Genomic DNA, 15,014 nt, shown 5'->3' with positions numbered 1-15,014 from the left:
TATCACTTCACAACATGCAATAAACTCAGAATTTGCAGCAATCTCTGTAAAAGATTTTTACTCCATCAAAAACAGTATTCAAGGTTTTGCACAGGAACTGCATTTATATACTTACAAACTTTAAATATTTTAAATAAATCTAACTTTTGATAAAACTGGCACAAAATTTGCTGGGCAGACCAAATTGTAGTAAGAATTTACCCCATTGGCCCACCTAATGTGCTGGAACTAACAGTGGCACAAAGAGGACAAAAGGCTGTGGCAGTGAATTAAAATAAACAAGTGTCCAATTTCTCAATTAATGAGATTACAGGGAGGGGGAAATAGGAAATACTGGCATGGTTAAATTGATAGGGCAGGAAAGTAAATGGATTGAAGGTGAAAAATAGCAGAAAACAAAAAGGCTTTAAAATTAAAGAAAAACACAGGAGTGAAGATATTTAGAGGCATTGCAGAAATATAAATATTCAGTTTAAAAAGACTTATTGTGCAGTTATGATCCACCACTTAATTTTAATTTGTATTTAATGTCCAAATGCAGGAAAATAACTACAGATGCTGGTACAAATCGAAGGTATCACAAAATGCTGGAGTAACTCAGCAGGTCAGGCAGCATCTAGGAGAGAGGGAATGGGTGACGTTTCGGATCAAGACCCTTCTTCTGACCTGCTGAGTTACTCCAGCATTTTGTGATACCTAATGTCCAAATGCAAGTTTGTTGGAACTGACAGGGAGGCTGAGGGTGAGATATTGTCAACCACAGATTAGCAATAATGGTCCAACTCTTGGGCAGCAATTCACAGCACATCCCATCCTGAATGCAAGTTGTTGGAAGATTAACATAACAATGACTTTATATTGTGGCCAAACATGTGAAAACATTTTCTTTCAAAACAACAAAAACATTGGATTACTAACATGCTGTAAAATGTTTTTCAGTGGGAAGTATCTGTCTGTGGAGACTGCCTGGCTGTGAGGCACTCTGCCTCATACCTCTTCTTGAGGCCTGTTAGATACATCCGCAAACGATCTGGGTCAAGGCAGGAGTTTCTTGCTGCCTGTATAAGTCTAGTGGCTAGATGATGCATAGCTCTCTGCTGTACAGACTCAGCTGTGTTTCTCTGTTTACGCTGTAAAATCAAGTGAATAAGAATTCTATGACAATCAAGATGCCTTTAAAAGAAGATAGACACAAAATGCTGAAGTAACTCAGTGAGACAGGCAGCATCTTTGGAGAGAAGGAATGGTTGACGTTTTGGGTCAAGACCCTTCTTCAGGCTGAGAGTCAGGGCAGAGGGAGGCATAGAGATAAGGTGCGAAGGAAAGGTGTGAAAACACAGATCAAAGGGGACGCTGGTAAAGGAAAATGTAGAATGGTTCATTGTTAGCTGAGGGGAAGATGCCAAGGAGGCCGACAATCAGTAAACTTTAATCAGGATGACAGTGAAACTAGTTTGTGAACTAGGGCGGGGTAGCACAGTGGTGTAGGTATGGTTGATGTCTCGCATCTTATAAAGACATACAGCATGGAAACAGGCCCTATGGCACACCTTGTCCATGCCTTTAAAAGATATGTCTTAGTTTTTTTTAGTTTAGAGATACAGCATGGAAACAGGCCCTTCGGCCCACCGAGCCCGCGCCGACCAGCGATTCCCACACATTAGCACTATCCTACACACACTTAGGACAATTTACATTTATACCAAGCCAATTAACATCCATATGCTAACAAAATATTCCCAATGTTCCAGTGTATCTCGTTGTGGCCCTTGCACTTTTTTTATTTTCACTTTCTCGGTAGCTGTAACATGAAACTCGGCAGGTAGACACAAAATGCTGGAGTAACTCAGCGGGACAGGCAACATCTCTGGAGAGAAGGAAGGGGTGACATTTCGGGTCGAGACCCTTCTATCAGTCTGAAGAAGGATCTCGACCTGAAACGTTACCCATTCCTTCTCTCCAGAGATGCTGCCTGTCCCACCGATGATCTTCCACCGCTGCGCCATCGTGCCACCTCTTTTAAAAATACAGCACGCAAACAGGCCCTTCGGCACCACCGATTCCGCACCGACCAGCCATCCCTGCACACTTACACCATCCTACACACACGAGGGACAATTTTATATTATACCAAGCCAATTAACACTTTGGAGTGTGGGAGGAAACTGAAGATCTCGGAGAAAACCCATGCAGGTCACGGGGAGAACGTACAAACTCCGTACAGACAAGCACCTGTAGTCAGGTTCGACCTAGGTCTCTGGTGCTGTAAGTCAGCAACTCTACCGCTGTGCCACCGTGCCACAGTGCCGTCCGTCTTTTGAAAGACAAATCGGTCTTTTGTGTCAGCTGTGCTCAGTGGGTAGTTCCAAGAGTCAGATTAATGGAGACATGGATGCTTTCAAGAGAGAGCTAGATAGAGCGCTTAAAGATAGCGGAGTCAGGGGGTATGGGGAGAAGGCAGGAACGGGGTACACCACAAGTAAAAGATAAGCGGACAAAGGAAACGGGTGGCCACTAACCAGCGTAGCAGTAGGCAGGTAATGCAGGAGTCCCCTGCGGTCATCTCCCTCCTAAACAGATATGCCATTTTGGATACTGTTGGGGGAGATAGCTCATCAGGGGAAGGCAGCAGCAGCCAAGTTCATGGCACCGTGGGTGGCTCTGCGGCAAAAGGGGGGAGGAAAAAGAGTGGAAGGGCTATAGTGATAGGGGATTCAATTGTAAGGGGAATAGATAGGCGTTTCTGCGGCCGCAAACGAGACTCCAGGATGGTATGTTGCCTCCCTGGTGCAAGGGTCAGGGATATCTCTGAGCGGCTGCAGGACATTCTGAAGGGGGAGGGTGAGCAGCCAGTTGTCGTGGTGCACGTTGGCACCAACGATTTAGGTAAAAAACGGGATGAGGTCCTACAAGGTGAATTTAGAGAGCTAGGAGATAAACTAAAAAGTAGGACCTCAAAGGTAATAATCTCTGGATTACTACCAGTGCCACGTGCTAGTCAGAGTAGGAATAGGAGGATATTTCATATGAATACGTGGCTTGAAAAATGGTGCAAGGGGGAGGGATTCAAATTTTTAGGACATTGGAACCAGTTCTGGGAGAGGTGGGACCAGTACAAACAGGACGGTCTGCACCTGAGCTGGAATGGAACCAATGTCCTAGGGGGAGTGTTTGCTAGTGCTGTCGGGGAGGATTTAAACTAATGTGGCAGGGGGATGGGAGCTGGAGCAGAGATACAGAGGGGTGTAAAATGAGGGTAGAAGCAACAGGTAGCAAGGTGAAAAGTAAAAGTGGCAGGCAGACAAATCCAGGGCAAAAATCAAAAAGGGCCACTTTTCAACATAATCGTACAAGGGGTAAGAGAGTTGTAAAAACAAGCCTGAAGGCTTTGTGTCTCAATGCAAGGAGTATACGTAATAAGGTGGATGAATTAAATGTGGAGATAGTTATTAATGATTATGATATAGTTGGGATTACGGAGACATGGCTCCAGGGTGACCAAGGCTGGGAGCTCAACATCCAGGGATATTCTATATTCAGGCGGGATAGACAGAAAGGAAAAGGAGGTGGGGTAGCGTTACTGGTTAGAGAGGAGATTAAAGCAGTGGAAAGGAAGGACATTAGCTTGGAGGAAGTGGAATCGATATGGGTAGAGCTACGAAACACTAAGGGGCAGAAAACGCTAGTGGGAGTTGTGTACAGGCCACCTAACAGCAGAAGGGAGGTTGGGGATGGCATCAAGCAGGAAATTAGAAATGCATGCACTAAAGGCGCAGCAGTTATAATGGGTGACTTCAATCTACATATAGATTGGGTGAACCAAACTGGCAGGGGTGCTGAGGAAGAGGATTTCTTGGAATGTTTGAGAGATGGTTTTCTAAACCAACATGTCGAGGAACCAACGAGAGAACAGGCCATTCTAGACTGGGTATTGAGTAATGAGGAAGGGTTAGTTAGCAGTCTTGTTGTGCGAGGCCCCTTGGGCAAGAGTGATCATAATATGGTAGAGTTCTTCATTAGGATGGAGAGTGACAAAGTCGATACAGAAACAAGTGTTCTGAACTTAAAGAAAGGTAACTTTGAGGGTATGAGGCGTGAATTGTCCAAGATAGACTGGCGATTGATGCTGAAAGGGTTGACGGTGGACATGCAATGGAAGGCATTTAAAGGTCGCATGGATGAACTACAACAAGTGTTCATCCCAGTTTGGCAAAAGAACAAACCAGGAAAGGTAGTGCATCCGTGGCTAACAAGGGAAATCAAGGATAGTATTAAAACAAAAGATGAAGCATACAGATTAGCCAGAAAAAGTAGCATACCAGAGGACTGGGAGAAATTCAGAGTCCAGCAGAGGAGGACAAAGGGCTTAATTAGGAAAGGGAAAATAGATTATGAAGGAAAACTGGCAAGGAACATAAAAACAGACTGCAAAAGCTTTTATAGATATGTCAAGAGAAAAAGATTAGTTAAGGCAAATGTAGGTCCCTTGCAGTCGGAAACAGGTGAATTGATCATAGGGAACAAGGAGATGGCAGACCAATTGAACAAATACTTTGGTTCTGTCTTCACTAAGGAAGACATAAACCATCTGCCGGAAATAGCGGGGGACCGGGGGTCTAAAGAGATGGAGGAACTGAGGGAAATCCAGGTTAGTCGGGAAGTGGTGTTAGGTAAATTAAATGGATTAAAGGCAGATAAATCCCCAGGACCAGATAGGCTGCATCCCAGAGTGCTTAAGGAAGTAGCCTCAGAAATAGTGGATGCATTAGTGATAATTTTTCAAAACTCTTTAGATTCTGGAGTAGTTCCTGAGGACTGGAGGGTAGCTAATGTAACCCCACTTTTTAAAAAGGGAGGGAGAGAGAAAATGGGGAATTATAGACCAGTTAGCCTAACATCGGTAGTGGGGAAAATGCTAGAGTCAGTTATTAAAGATGTGATAGCATCACATTTGGAAAGTGGTGAAATCATCGGACAAAGTCAGCATGGATTTACCAAAGGCAAATCATATCTGACGAATCTTATAGAATTTTTCGAGGATGTAACTAGTAGAGTGGATAAGGGAGAACCAGTCGATGTGTTATATCTGGACTTTCAGAAGGCCTTCGACAAGGTCCCACATAGGAGATTGGTGTACAAACTTAAAGCACACGGTATTGAGGGTTCAGTGTTGAGGTGGATAGAAAATTGGTTGGCGGACAGGAAGCAAAGAGTAGGAATAAACGGGTCCTTTTCGGAATGGCAGGCAGTGACTAGTGGGGTACCGCAAGGCTCAGTGCTGGGACCCCAGTTATTTACAGTGTATATTAATGATTTGGACGAGGGAATTGAATGCAACATCTCTAAGTTTGCGGATGACACGAAGCTGGGTGGCAGTGTTAGCTGCGAGGAGGATGCTAGGAGGCTGCAGAGTGACTTGGATAGATTAGGCGAGTGGGCAAATGCATGGCAGATGCAATATAATGTGGATAAATGTGAGGTTATCCACTTTGGCGGCAAGAACAGGAAAGCAGAGTATTACCTGAATGGTGACCGATTGGGAGAAGGGGAGATGCAACGTGACCTGGGTGTCATGGTGCACCAGTCATTGAAAGCAGGCGTGCAGGTGCAGCAGGCAGTGAAGAAAGCGAATGGTATGTTGGCATTCATAGCAAGAGGATTTGAGTTTAGGAGCAGGGAGGTTCTGCTGCAGTTGTACAGGGCCTTGGTGAGACCACACCTGGAGTACTGTGTGCAGTTTTGGTCTCCTAACCTGAGGAAAGACGTTCTTGCCTTAGAGGGAGTACAGAGAAGGTTCACCAGATTGATCCCTGGGATGACGGGACTTACATATGAGGAAAGACTAGATAGACTGGGCTTGTACTCGCTGGAATTTAGAAGACTGAGGGGGGATCTTATAGAAACATATAAAATTCTTAAGGGGTTGGAGAGGCTAGATGCGGGAAGATTGTTCCCGATGTTGGGGGAGTCCAGAACCAGGGGTCACAGCTTAAGGATAAGGGGGAAGTCTTTTAGGACCGAGATGAGAAAACATTTCTTCACACAGAGAGTGGTGAGTCTGTGGAATTCTCTGCCACAGAAGGTAGTTGAGGCCAGTTCATTGGCTATATTTAAGAGGGAGTTAGATGTGGCCCTTTTTGCTAAAGGGATCAGGGGGTATGGAGAGAAGGCAGGTACAGGCTACTGAGCTGAATGATCAGCCATGATCATATTGAATGGCGGTGCAGGCTCGAAGGGCCGAATGGCCTACTCCTGCACCTATTTTCTATGTTTCTATGTTTCTATGATCAGTCATGATCACATTGAATGGTGGTGCTGGCTCGAAGGGCTGAATGGCCTATTTCTGCACCTATTGTCTATTGTCTATCAATAATCCAAGTTCACATTCCTGAGGGAATGCAACACACATTCCATAAAGGGTTTAACAAGAAGGAAAAACTTTTTCAGTCAGAGAGTTGTGAATCTGTGGAATTCTCTGCCTCAGAAGGCAGTAGAGGCCAATTCTCTGAATGCATTCAAGAGAGAGCTGGATAGAGCTCTTAAGGATAGCGGAGTCAGGGGGTATGGGGAGAAGGCAGGAATGGGGTACTGATTGAGAATGATCAGCCATGATCACATTGAATGGCGGTGCTGGCTCGAAGGGCCGAATGGCCTCCTCCTGCACCTATTGTCTATTGTCTATTGCCTGCACCCCTCAGATGGCTGTAAAATAATCCCAGGGCCACTGTTTGAGGAACAGCTTGGATCCATCTTTCTCATATTTCTGTATATCATAGGAGGCCATTTGGCCAATCGAGTCTATGCCTGCTCTCATAGAAATCTCTTCAGTGCAATTTCTCCACTGTATCCCTGTTATTTATTCTCGTGTGCCTAGAATCGCCTCTTCCTGTGGTTTCCACTGACCCACACCAGGGACAATTTATAGTGGCCAATTAACCTTGTCTTTGAGATGTAGGAGGAAAGCCGTGAAAGACAATGTGTAGGCTCAACACTGACGGCCATGGAGGTCTAAATTGGGAATGGGTCACCGGATAGGAAAGGTTTAGCGGGATATGGACAAACGTGACAAGCTTAGATGGGGCATCTTGTTTGGCATGGATGAGTTGTGCGTTGGGCCTAGTTCCATTCTGTATGTCTCTATGAGATGAGAGGCAGCAGCCAAACACACTCCACCACTGCGCTGTCGTATGATGTTTATGAATACTCCATGAAGTCTATCCCTCAATCAACAATATGAAAAAAGATTGCATGCTCTAGTGTTGGGGTCCATGAAAGGAAATGTGTAAGCTCACAATTGTTAGTCTCCCTATAACCTGGGGATGCCACGTCTCTGGAGTAGCCTGCAACCTCTTGGTTTTACTTATTGGAAGAGCAGCCAGGAGAAATGGTATTGGTCTATTATTGTCACGTCTACCAAGAAACAATGTGAACACTTTATTTGAATTGGTTGAATGAACTTCGGAGTCCACCTGCAAGTCGAGATATTTGGTCAAATAACAAATAAACTGTTCACTTACGCTTGGGTTAGGAAAGCTGTATGATGATGAGATGTCAGGTAGGAGTTTTGGGGCAGGCACAGTGAGATAATCCTGCCCTGCAAACAATGGTGAGGGTAGAGGGAGGTTGGCAATGAAGAAATGGACTTTAAACTTTCAGGAACACAAACAACCGGTAACCCTTACAACCAGTGTGGGTAACCCTTAAAACCTTCTTTGGCAAGACTGATGGTATTGCAGGGATTGCTACGTGTCTTTTTGCAGCTGCAACATCCTCCACCAAGCAACAAACGCTGGTCTGTAAGCCGGGTTTTTAGGTACTTACCCATATTTGTTTGGTGATGTGGGATGCAATGTCCTTAGCATCAAGAACTATTGATGGGGGAAGTGAGGAAACCTCAGCAGCTTTCAAACCTTGTGTAAAAGATATCAAAAAGACATGACGTCACTGGGATTTCATACAGCAGCCAAACACACTCCACCACTGTGCCTTATGTGGCACTCCGCCACTTTATGTTACATAAGGCTCATGGGACAATGAATGAATAGAACTAAGATATTGCTATCAATAGTTGACCCTTATACTCAATGCCCCAACCGATGAAGGCAAGCATGCCATAACCAGGCTGTCTGCGTGTTGCCACTTTCAGGGAGCTACAGACTTGGACTCCAAGATCTCTCTGTACATCACTGCTGTCTCCTGGCATGCGAAAAATTCTTTCAACATCCACACGGCATAAAGAGTGTGATATTTAGATAGAATGAAGGTGAAGATGACATCTATATTTTTAAGAACTTTGAAATTTGGATACAAAATGGCCGCAGAAACATGGTGACTCTTTGTGTTACCGCCTGGGTGTTATTCTTACACTACAATCATTAACACTCTTGTACTCAGTTATGATTGCACTTATATATATTAAGATTTTACTGAATTGTATGCAAAATAAAGAGTTTCACTTTATCTAGGCACATGTAACAATAAAGTATAACTGAACCACTGAAGAATGCTCTTCATTTGCCTGGATGAGTACAGCTCCAACAACTTTCAGCAAGTTCAAAAACCTCCAGGACAAGACAGGCCATTTGATTGCCACCTCATCAACCACCACAAATATTAATTCCTTCCATGGCAGCACACAGTGGCTGCAGAGTACCATCTATAAAATGCACTGCAGTTGCTCACTCAAGCTACTCCCACAGCTTCGACCAAACTTCCAATTTCAACTACCAAGAAGGTCAAGGGCAATAAGAGTAGGGGAACATTATCACCTGCTGGTTTCTCTCTACATTGCACATCATCCTGACTTGGAGCTATATTTCCAATCCCCCTGTCATTACTGCGTCTAAATCCTGGAACTCCCTAATAGTGAGAACACCTTCAGCAAGGACCGCAGCACTAGCACCAACAAGGGCAAACCTCCCCCCTCAACTCCATCAAAGGACCCAAACAGTCTTTCCAGGTGAGACAGAGGTTCACCTGCACCTCCTCCAACCTCATCTATTGCATCCGCTGCTCTAGATGTCAACTTATTTATATCGGCGAAACCAAGCGCAGGCTCGGCGATCGCTTCGCTGAACACCTGCGCTCGGTCCGCATTAACGCAACAGATCTCCCGGTGGCCCAGCACTTTAACTCCCCCTCCCATTCCCAGTCTGACCTCTCTGTCATGGGCCTCCTCCAGTGCCATAGTGAGGCCCGCCGGAAATTGGAGGAGCAGCACCTCATATTTCGCCTGGGCAGTTTGCGGCCCGGTGGTATGAACGTCGACTTCTCCAACTTCAGATAGCTCCTCTGTCCCTCCCTTCCCCTCCTCCTTCCCAGATCTCCCTCTATCTTCCTGTCTCCACCTATATCCTTCCTTTGTCCCACCCCCGACATCAGTCTGAAGAAGGGTCTCGACCCGAAACGTCACCCATTCCTTCTCTCCCGAGATGCTGCCTGACCTGCTGAGTTACTCCAGCATTTTGTGAATAAATCGATTTGTACCAGCATCTGCAGTTATTTTCTTATACATAGGGCAAATAGGAGTGATCCATAAATGGTCCAAATAGGGTTTCACACTGTATCTCAGTGCACATGACAATAATAAACCTATACCAATAAATGCTGGGTTTACAAGTGACACCTAGACCCCGAAAATTGAATATATATATTTTTTTATATTTCTCTCTCTACTTAAAGATAATTCTTCCTCACATTCTTGTCTTTTGCCCATCACTTTCAACAAATTAACCATCAATGGAAAAGCTTCTGTCTTTACCCCATTCTAATCCCTCAGTATCTTCTACATTTACATCAAATCTCTGAAAAGCTGGAACGGGTACAGAGAAGATTTATGAGGATGTTGCCAGGACTAGAGGGTCTGAGCGAAAGGGAGAGGTTGAGTAGGCTGGAACTCTATTCCTTGGACAGCAGGAGGATGAGGGGTGATCTTATAGAGGTGTATAAAATCATGAGAGGAATAGATCGGGTAGATGCACAGAGTCTCTTGCCCAGAGTAGGTGAATCGAGAACCAGAGGAAATAGGTTTAAGGTGAGGGGGAGAAGATTTAATAGGAATCTGAGAGGTACCTTTTTCACATAAAGGGTGGTGGGTGTATGGAAAAGGCTGCCAGAGAAGTTATCTGAGGCAGGGACTATCCCAACATTTAAGAAACAGACAGGTACATGGATAGGACAGGTTTGGAGGTTTATGGGCCGACCGCAGGCAGTGGGACTAGTGCAGCTGGGACATGTTGGACAAGTTGGGCCGAAGGGCCTGTTTCCACACTGTATCGCTCTATGACTGTACAACCTTTATTCGGATTTTCCAACAGTTTGCATTTTTGCCATCTTTTTGATGGGGAGGGTATTAAATGGGCAAGATGGGCTTGACATGCATGTCAACTATTGTCACATTGCAAAGATTGTAAGTTGCCTTGTCCTGGCACAGTTAGTGTGAAGGGATGAATAGTTTTCTCCTGTCCCTAATAGTTGCTATCCAAAAATAACTTACCATAGTTCTTCTCCTGGGTGCAACCTTTAGAGAGAACGTATGTGTAAATGATTTTACTGTAGTTCCCAGTGATGCTTCGGTTGTGCTGAACCTCAAAATGATTGTTTTCTACGTTGGGATACAAAGCATCCAGCTGACAGATCTCCAGGAAGTGAGTGGCAAAAAGCGTGAATGCCTGAATGGAAACAAAGCAAACAGCTTGTTAAAAATGACCAAACACAAGACAAAACGTCCCAAACAAAGAGACTAGTAAAGAGATGGAGATTCTCTCTCCTTTTGTGGTCATGCCAGCTATTATCAGGTCTACGAACTACACTGCTGTTTGTGGGAGTTTACCAGCTACATATTATTTGGCATGTTACTCGTTATCTTTCTGTTTTCTAGAAAGAAGCCACAATCTAGATAGATTCAGACTGAGGAAGGGTCTTGACCCGAAACGTCACCCATTCCTTCTCTCCAGAGATGCTGCCTGTCCCGCTGAGTTACTCCAGCATTTTGTGTCTACCTTCGATTTAAACCAGCATCTGCAGTTCTTTTCGCCATAATCTAGATGGTCTTTCCTGATGTTCAATAACTCAGTTCTGAAGGAATCGTTTTCATACCTCCTCCGGTTATTTTACCTACTTTTTACACCACTAATGAAACTCAAATTGTTCCAAGTCTCCTTATAGAGGACAGTGCATTTGGAACAATTTCACTTCAGTACAGATTTGACAAAGAGTGGTCCAGAAATAACAAAGGGCTTCAGCAATAAGTGAATCAATTTGCTTCACTAGCAGCAATTCAAAATAATACCAGCTATTCGAGGGAAACAAGCACTAATCAAGAATCTCTCTCTCTGCCTTTAAAACATCTATTAACTTGGCCTCCACAGCCTTCTGTGGTGAAGAATTCCACAGATTCACCACACTCTAACTAAATAAATTCCTCTCATCTTCCTAAAGCAACATCCTTGCCTGCGTCCTACTCTACGACCACATCTTGACCCAGACTCGCTACCACAGCCACATCTGCTTCCTTGGGACTTGCCTGCGTCCTCCATTATAGATGAGGCTCTCACTAGGGTCTCTTCCACATCCCGCAGCTCCGCTCTTGCTCCCCCTCCCCCCACTCGCAACAAGGACAGGATCCCCCTCGTCCTCACCTTCCACCCCACCAGCCAGCGGATCCAACATATCATCCACCAACATTTCCGTCACCTACAACGGGACCCCACCACTGGCCATATCTTCCCATCCCCTCCCCTCTCTGCGTTCCGCAGAGACTGTTCCCTCCGTAACTCCCTGGTCCACTCGTCCCTTCCTACCCAAACCACCCCAACCCCGGGCACTTTCCCCTGCAACCGCACGAGATGCAACACCTGTCACTTTACCTCCCAAATCAACTCCATCAAAGGACCCAAACAGTCTTTCCAGGTGAGACAGAGGTTCACCTGCACCTCCTCCAACCTCATCTATTGCATCCGCTGCTCTAGATGTCAACTTATTTATATCGGCGAAACCAAGCGCAGGCTCGGCGATCGCTTTGCTGAACACCTGCGCTCGGTCCGCATTAACAAAACTGATCTCCCGGTGGCCCAGCACTTTAACTCCCCCTCCCATTCCCAGTCTGACCTCTCTGTCATGGGCCTCCTCCAGTGCCATAGTGAGGCCCGCCGGAAATTGGAGGAGCAGCACCTCATATTTCGCCTGGGCAGTTTGCAGCCCGGTGGTATGAACGTCGACTTCTCCAACTTCAGATAGCTCCTCTGTCCCTCCCTTCCCCTCCTCCTTCCCAGATCTCCCTCTATCTTCCTGTCTCCACCTATATCCTTCCTTCGTCCCGCCCCCCTGACATCAGTCTGAAGAAGGGTCTCGACCCGAAACGTCACTCATTCCTTCTCTCCCGAGATGCTGCCTGACCTGCTGAGTTACTCCAGCATTTTGTGAATAAATCGATTTGTACCAGCATCTGCAGTTATTTTCTTATATCCTTTAATTATGAGGCTCTGACCTCTAGTCCTAGACTCTCCTACCTGTGGAAACATCCTCTCCACATCCACTCTATCTATGCCTTTCATTATTCGGTACGTTTCAATGACGTCCCCCCTCATTCTTCTAAACTCCAGCGAATACAGGCCCAGTGCCATCATTTGCTCATCATATGTTAACCCACTAATTCCTGGGATCATTCTTGTTACCTCCTCTGGACCCTCTCCAGAGCCAGCACATCTTTCCTCAGATATGGTGCCCAAAAATGCTTCAGGTATTCCAAATGCAGCCTGACCAGCACTTTATAGATTCTCAACATTATATCCTTGTTTTTGTATTCTAGCTCTCTTGAAATAAATGCCAGCATTATGTCTGCCTTCTTTGCTACCGATTCAACTGATTTGAGGTCGAGCTGATTTGAGGAAGAGATTTAAGGCATAGAAGTGGAGGCTATGCCAGAGTGCCCATCAGATATTCCATCCCTCTGCACCATCTCACTCGTACTGTATATATCCATTTTGAATCAGAAATCTAATCACGGTCAGTGTAGATTATGAATATTTCTTTCTCATCCCAAAATCCTAGTTTATTTGCTTAAGACATTAAAATGATCAAAGACTTCACCTTGAAACTGAGTAGGAATTCACAAATTGCATGGCAAACACCAATTCCTTCCTCTGTACTGGTTCCTCTACCCAATTCATCGATGATAATTAAAGATTTATCAGTAACATTGTGCATTATGTATGTAATCTGTAGGGAGAGGAAGAGATAAACAAGGATTCTTTAATTAATCATCAAATGCAAAGACAATCAAAAATTACTTGCTGCCTGACAGAATCCTAAATTTCCAAATCCTAAGTTGTGTAAAATAAATATGCAGATCCACGTTTGACAGAAAGCCTCAGTCAATCACAGGGCTAAGAATGAAGGTATACGACCACTCTTGTTTCAAAGTAGTTCGCAGTTAACCAGCTAGTCATGCTTCTATCAAACCTTCCATTGCTCTTCATCCCTCCTTATCATCAGAACCATCCGTTCCTTTCTCCCTCGTGCTTATTACAATTTGCTTTTTTCTGGATTATTTCACATTCAGAGGGAATCTCTACTAAATGCCATTTCCTCAGATACCACACGTGTGGTGTTATGCTCCAAAGAAATCAGATACATTGGGTGTGTTTCAATTTGGTGGAAATAATTAGATTATTTCAGAGCTCGGCAAAAGCTCTGTTTGGTTAAAATAAAAAATAAAAAGTATCCACATGATATACAGCCTATTTCACTTCAGGATTATTGAAAGCACTGTACTCAATATAACATTTCTGAAATCCACGTTCTCTCATAAATTTGAAAATGTGGCAGCCATTTACAAACAGCATGTCCCACATAGTGTGACAGTGACTGACTGATCTGTTTTTAATGACACAGAGTGCTGGAGTAACTCAGCGGTTCAGGCAGCATCTCTGGAGCAAATGGATGGTGACGTTGGGGTCGGGACCCTACTTCAGACTGGGGCTGGGGGGAGGTGAAGAGCTAGAGACGAGAAAAGACCAGGACCATTGCCTAGTTGGTCCATTGTTGGCTAGGGAAGGTGTGATCTCGAGAAACAATGTGGAGAGCTGTGGAACAGGCCAAAAAACAGGAGGAGGAAGGGTTGCAAGGAGGGAGAGGGGAGGGGAGTGGAGTACGAAATGAAATTACTTAAAATCAGAGAATTCAATGTTCAGTCCCGATGGTTTATAAGGTATTGTTCCTTCAATTTGCGTGTGACCCCACTCAGAAAGGTCAGTTTTAGAATGGGAAGGGGAGTTGAAATGGTTGGCAACCGGGAGATCCGTGCATAAGTGTTTGGCAAAATGGTCGACAAGTCTCCTTTTAAAAATTTTTTGATGTTGGTTGAAGGATATATTTTAGAATCAGAGGCATACAGCATGGAAATAGACCACTCAGCCCACTTGGACGATGCCACCAGCCACATTTACAGTATTCCTACATTTTATTCTCCCACATACCCAACAATTCAACCTCATGCCTCTACCACAGATTGTACTTTGTGTTGGTGGTTCTGTTGCCTTACAGATGTGCAAGTATTCTATGCTTCCATGACTGAGCCAATGAGACAAGTACAATTAGAGGTTGGAGTGCTTTTGCTATTGGTGTGTAGTTACTGCAGGTATGTGTTCCTGTTAGTTCTGATTCCTAGATTCTCTCCGGGGGGAGGTTACTGGAGGTGAAATGTAGCACTTTAGCTAGAAAGATGGTGTAAAGTGTTGGGACAATAACTCAGGCTTGATTGGCACAGGTCTTCACTGATATTGGTCTGTTGTAGATTAGCTGGGTGGAATCATGGGTTTCTTGCATTAAGGAGCAAATATAAAATGGTGACAAATTTAAATTTGAAGAGAGTGGAATACATTACCTCCCATGATGGAGTGTGGTTGAAAAAGAACATGAATCTGCAGTGCTCCCTACTTTTCTCCTGAAGCTGTTATGCAATTTAAACTCACATCCCAGGTGCCTACCACATGAATGAAAATCACAGGGATCAG

The 15,014-nt window shown here is 44.7% G+C and overlaps 1 protein-coding gene across 1 annotated transcript in view; it reads right to left on the bottom strand.

Annotated features, from left to right (window-relative positions):
- Window positions 1-935: 935 nt before the first annotated feature.
- Window positions 936-15,014, bottom strand: part of msh4 (mutS homolog 4) — a 61,723-nt gene continuing 47,644 nt past the window's right edge. The window contains exons 16-19 of the mRNA XM_078408075.1: window positions 13,090-13,218; window positions 10,496-10,670; window positions 7,822-7,910; window positions 936-1,130 (exon numbers count right to left, since the gene is read on the bottom strand). Of these exons, the coding sequence (XP_078264201.1) occupies window positions 936-1,130; window positions 7,822-7,910; window positions 10,496-10,670; window positions 13,090-13,218 (588 nt within the window). The remainder of the gene's footprint in view (window positions 1,131-7,821; window positions 7,911-10,495; window positions 10,671-13,089; window positions 13,219-15,014) is intronic.

Source organism: Rhinoraja longicauda, chromosome 11 (genome assembly GCF_053455715.1).
Source record: "Rhinoraja longicauda isolate Sanriku21f chromosome 11, sRhiLon1.1, whole genome shotgun sequence".
Lineage (NCBI taxonomy): Eukaryota > Metazoa > Chordata > Chondrichthyes > Rajiformes > Arhynchobatidae > Rhinoraja > Rhinoraja longicauda.
The sequence above is the reverse complement of the archived record's forward strand: the minus strand, read 5'-3'. Positions and strand labels throughout refer to the sequence as shown.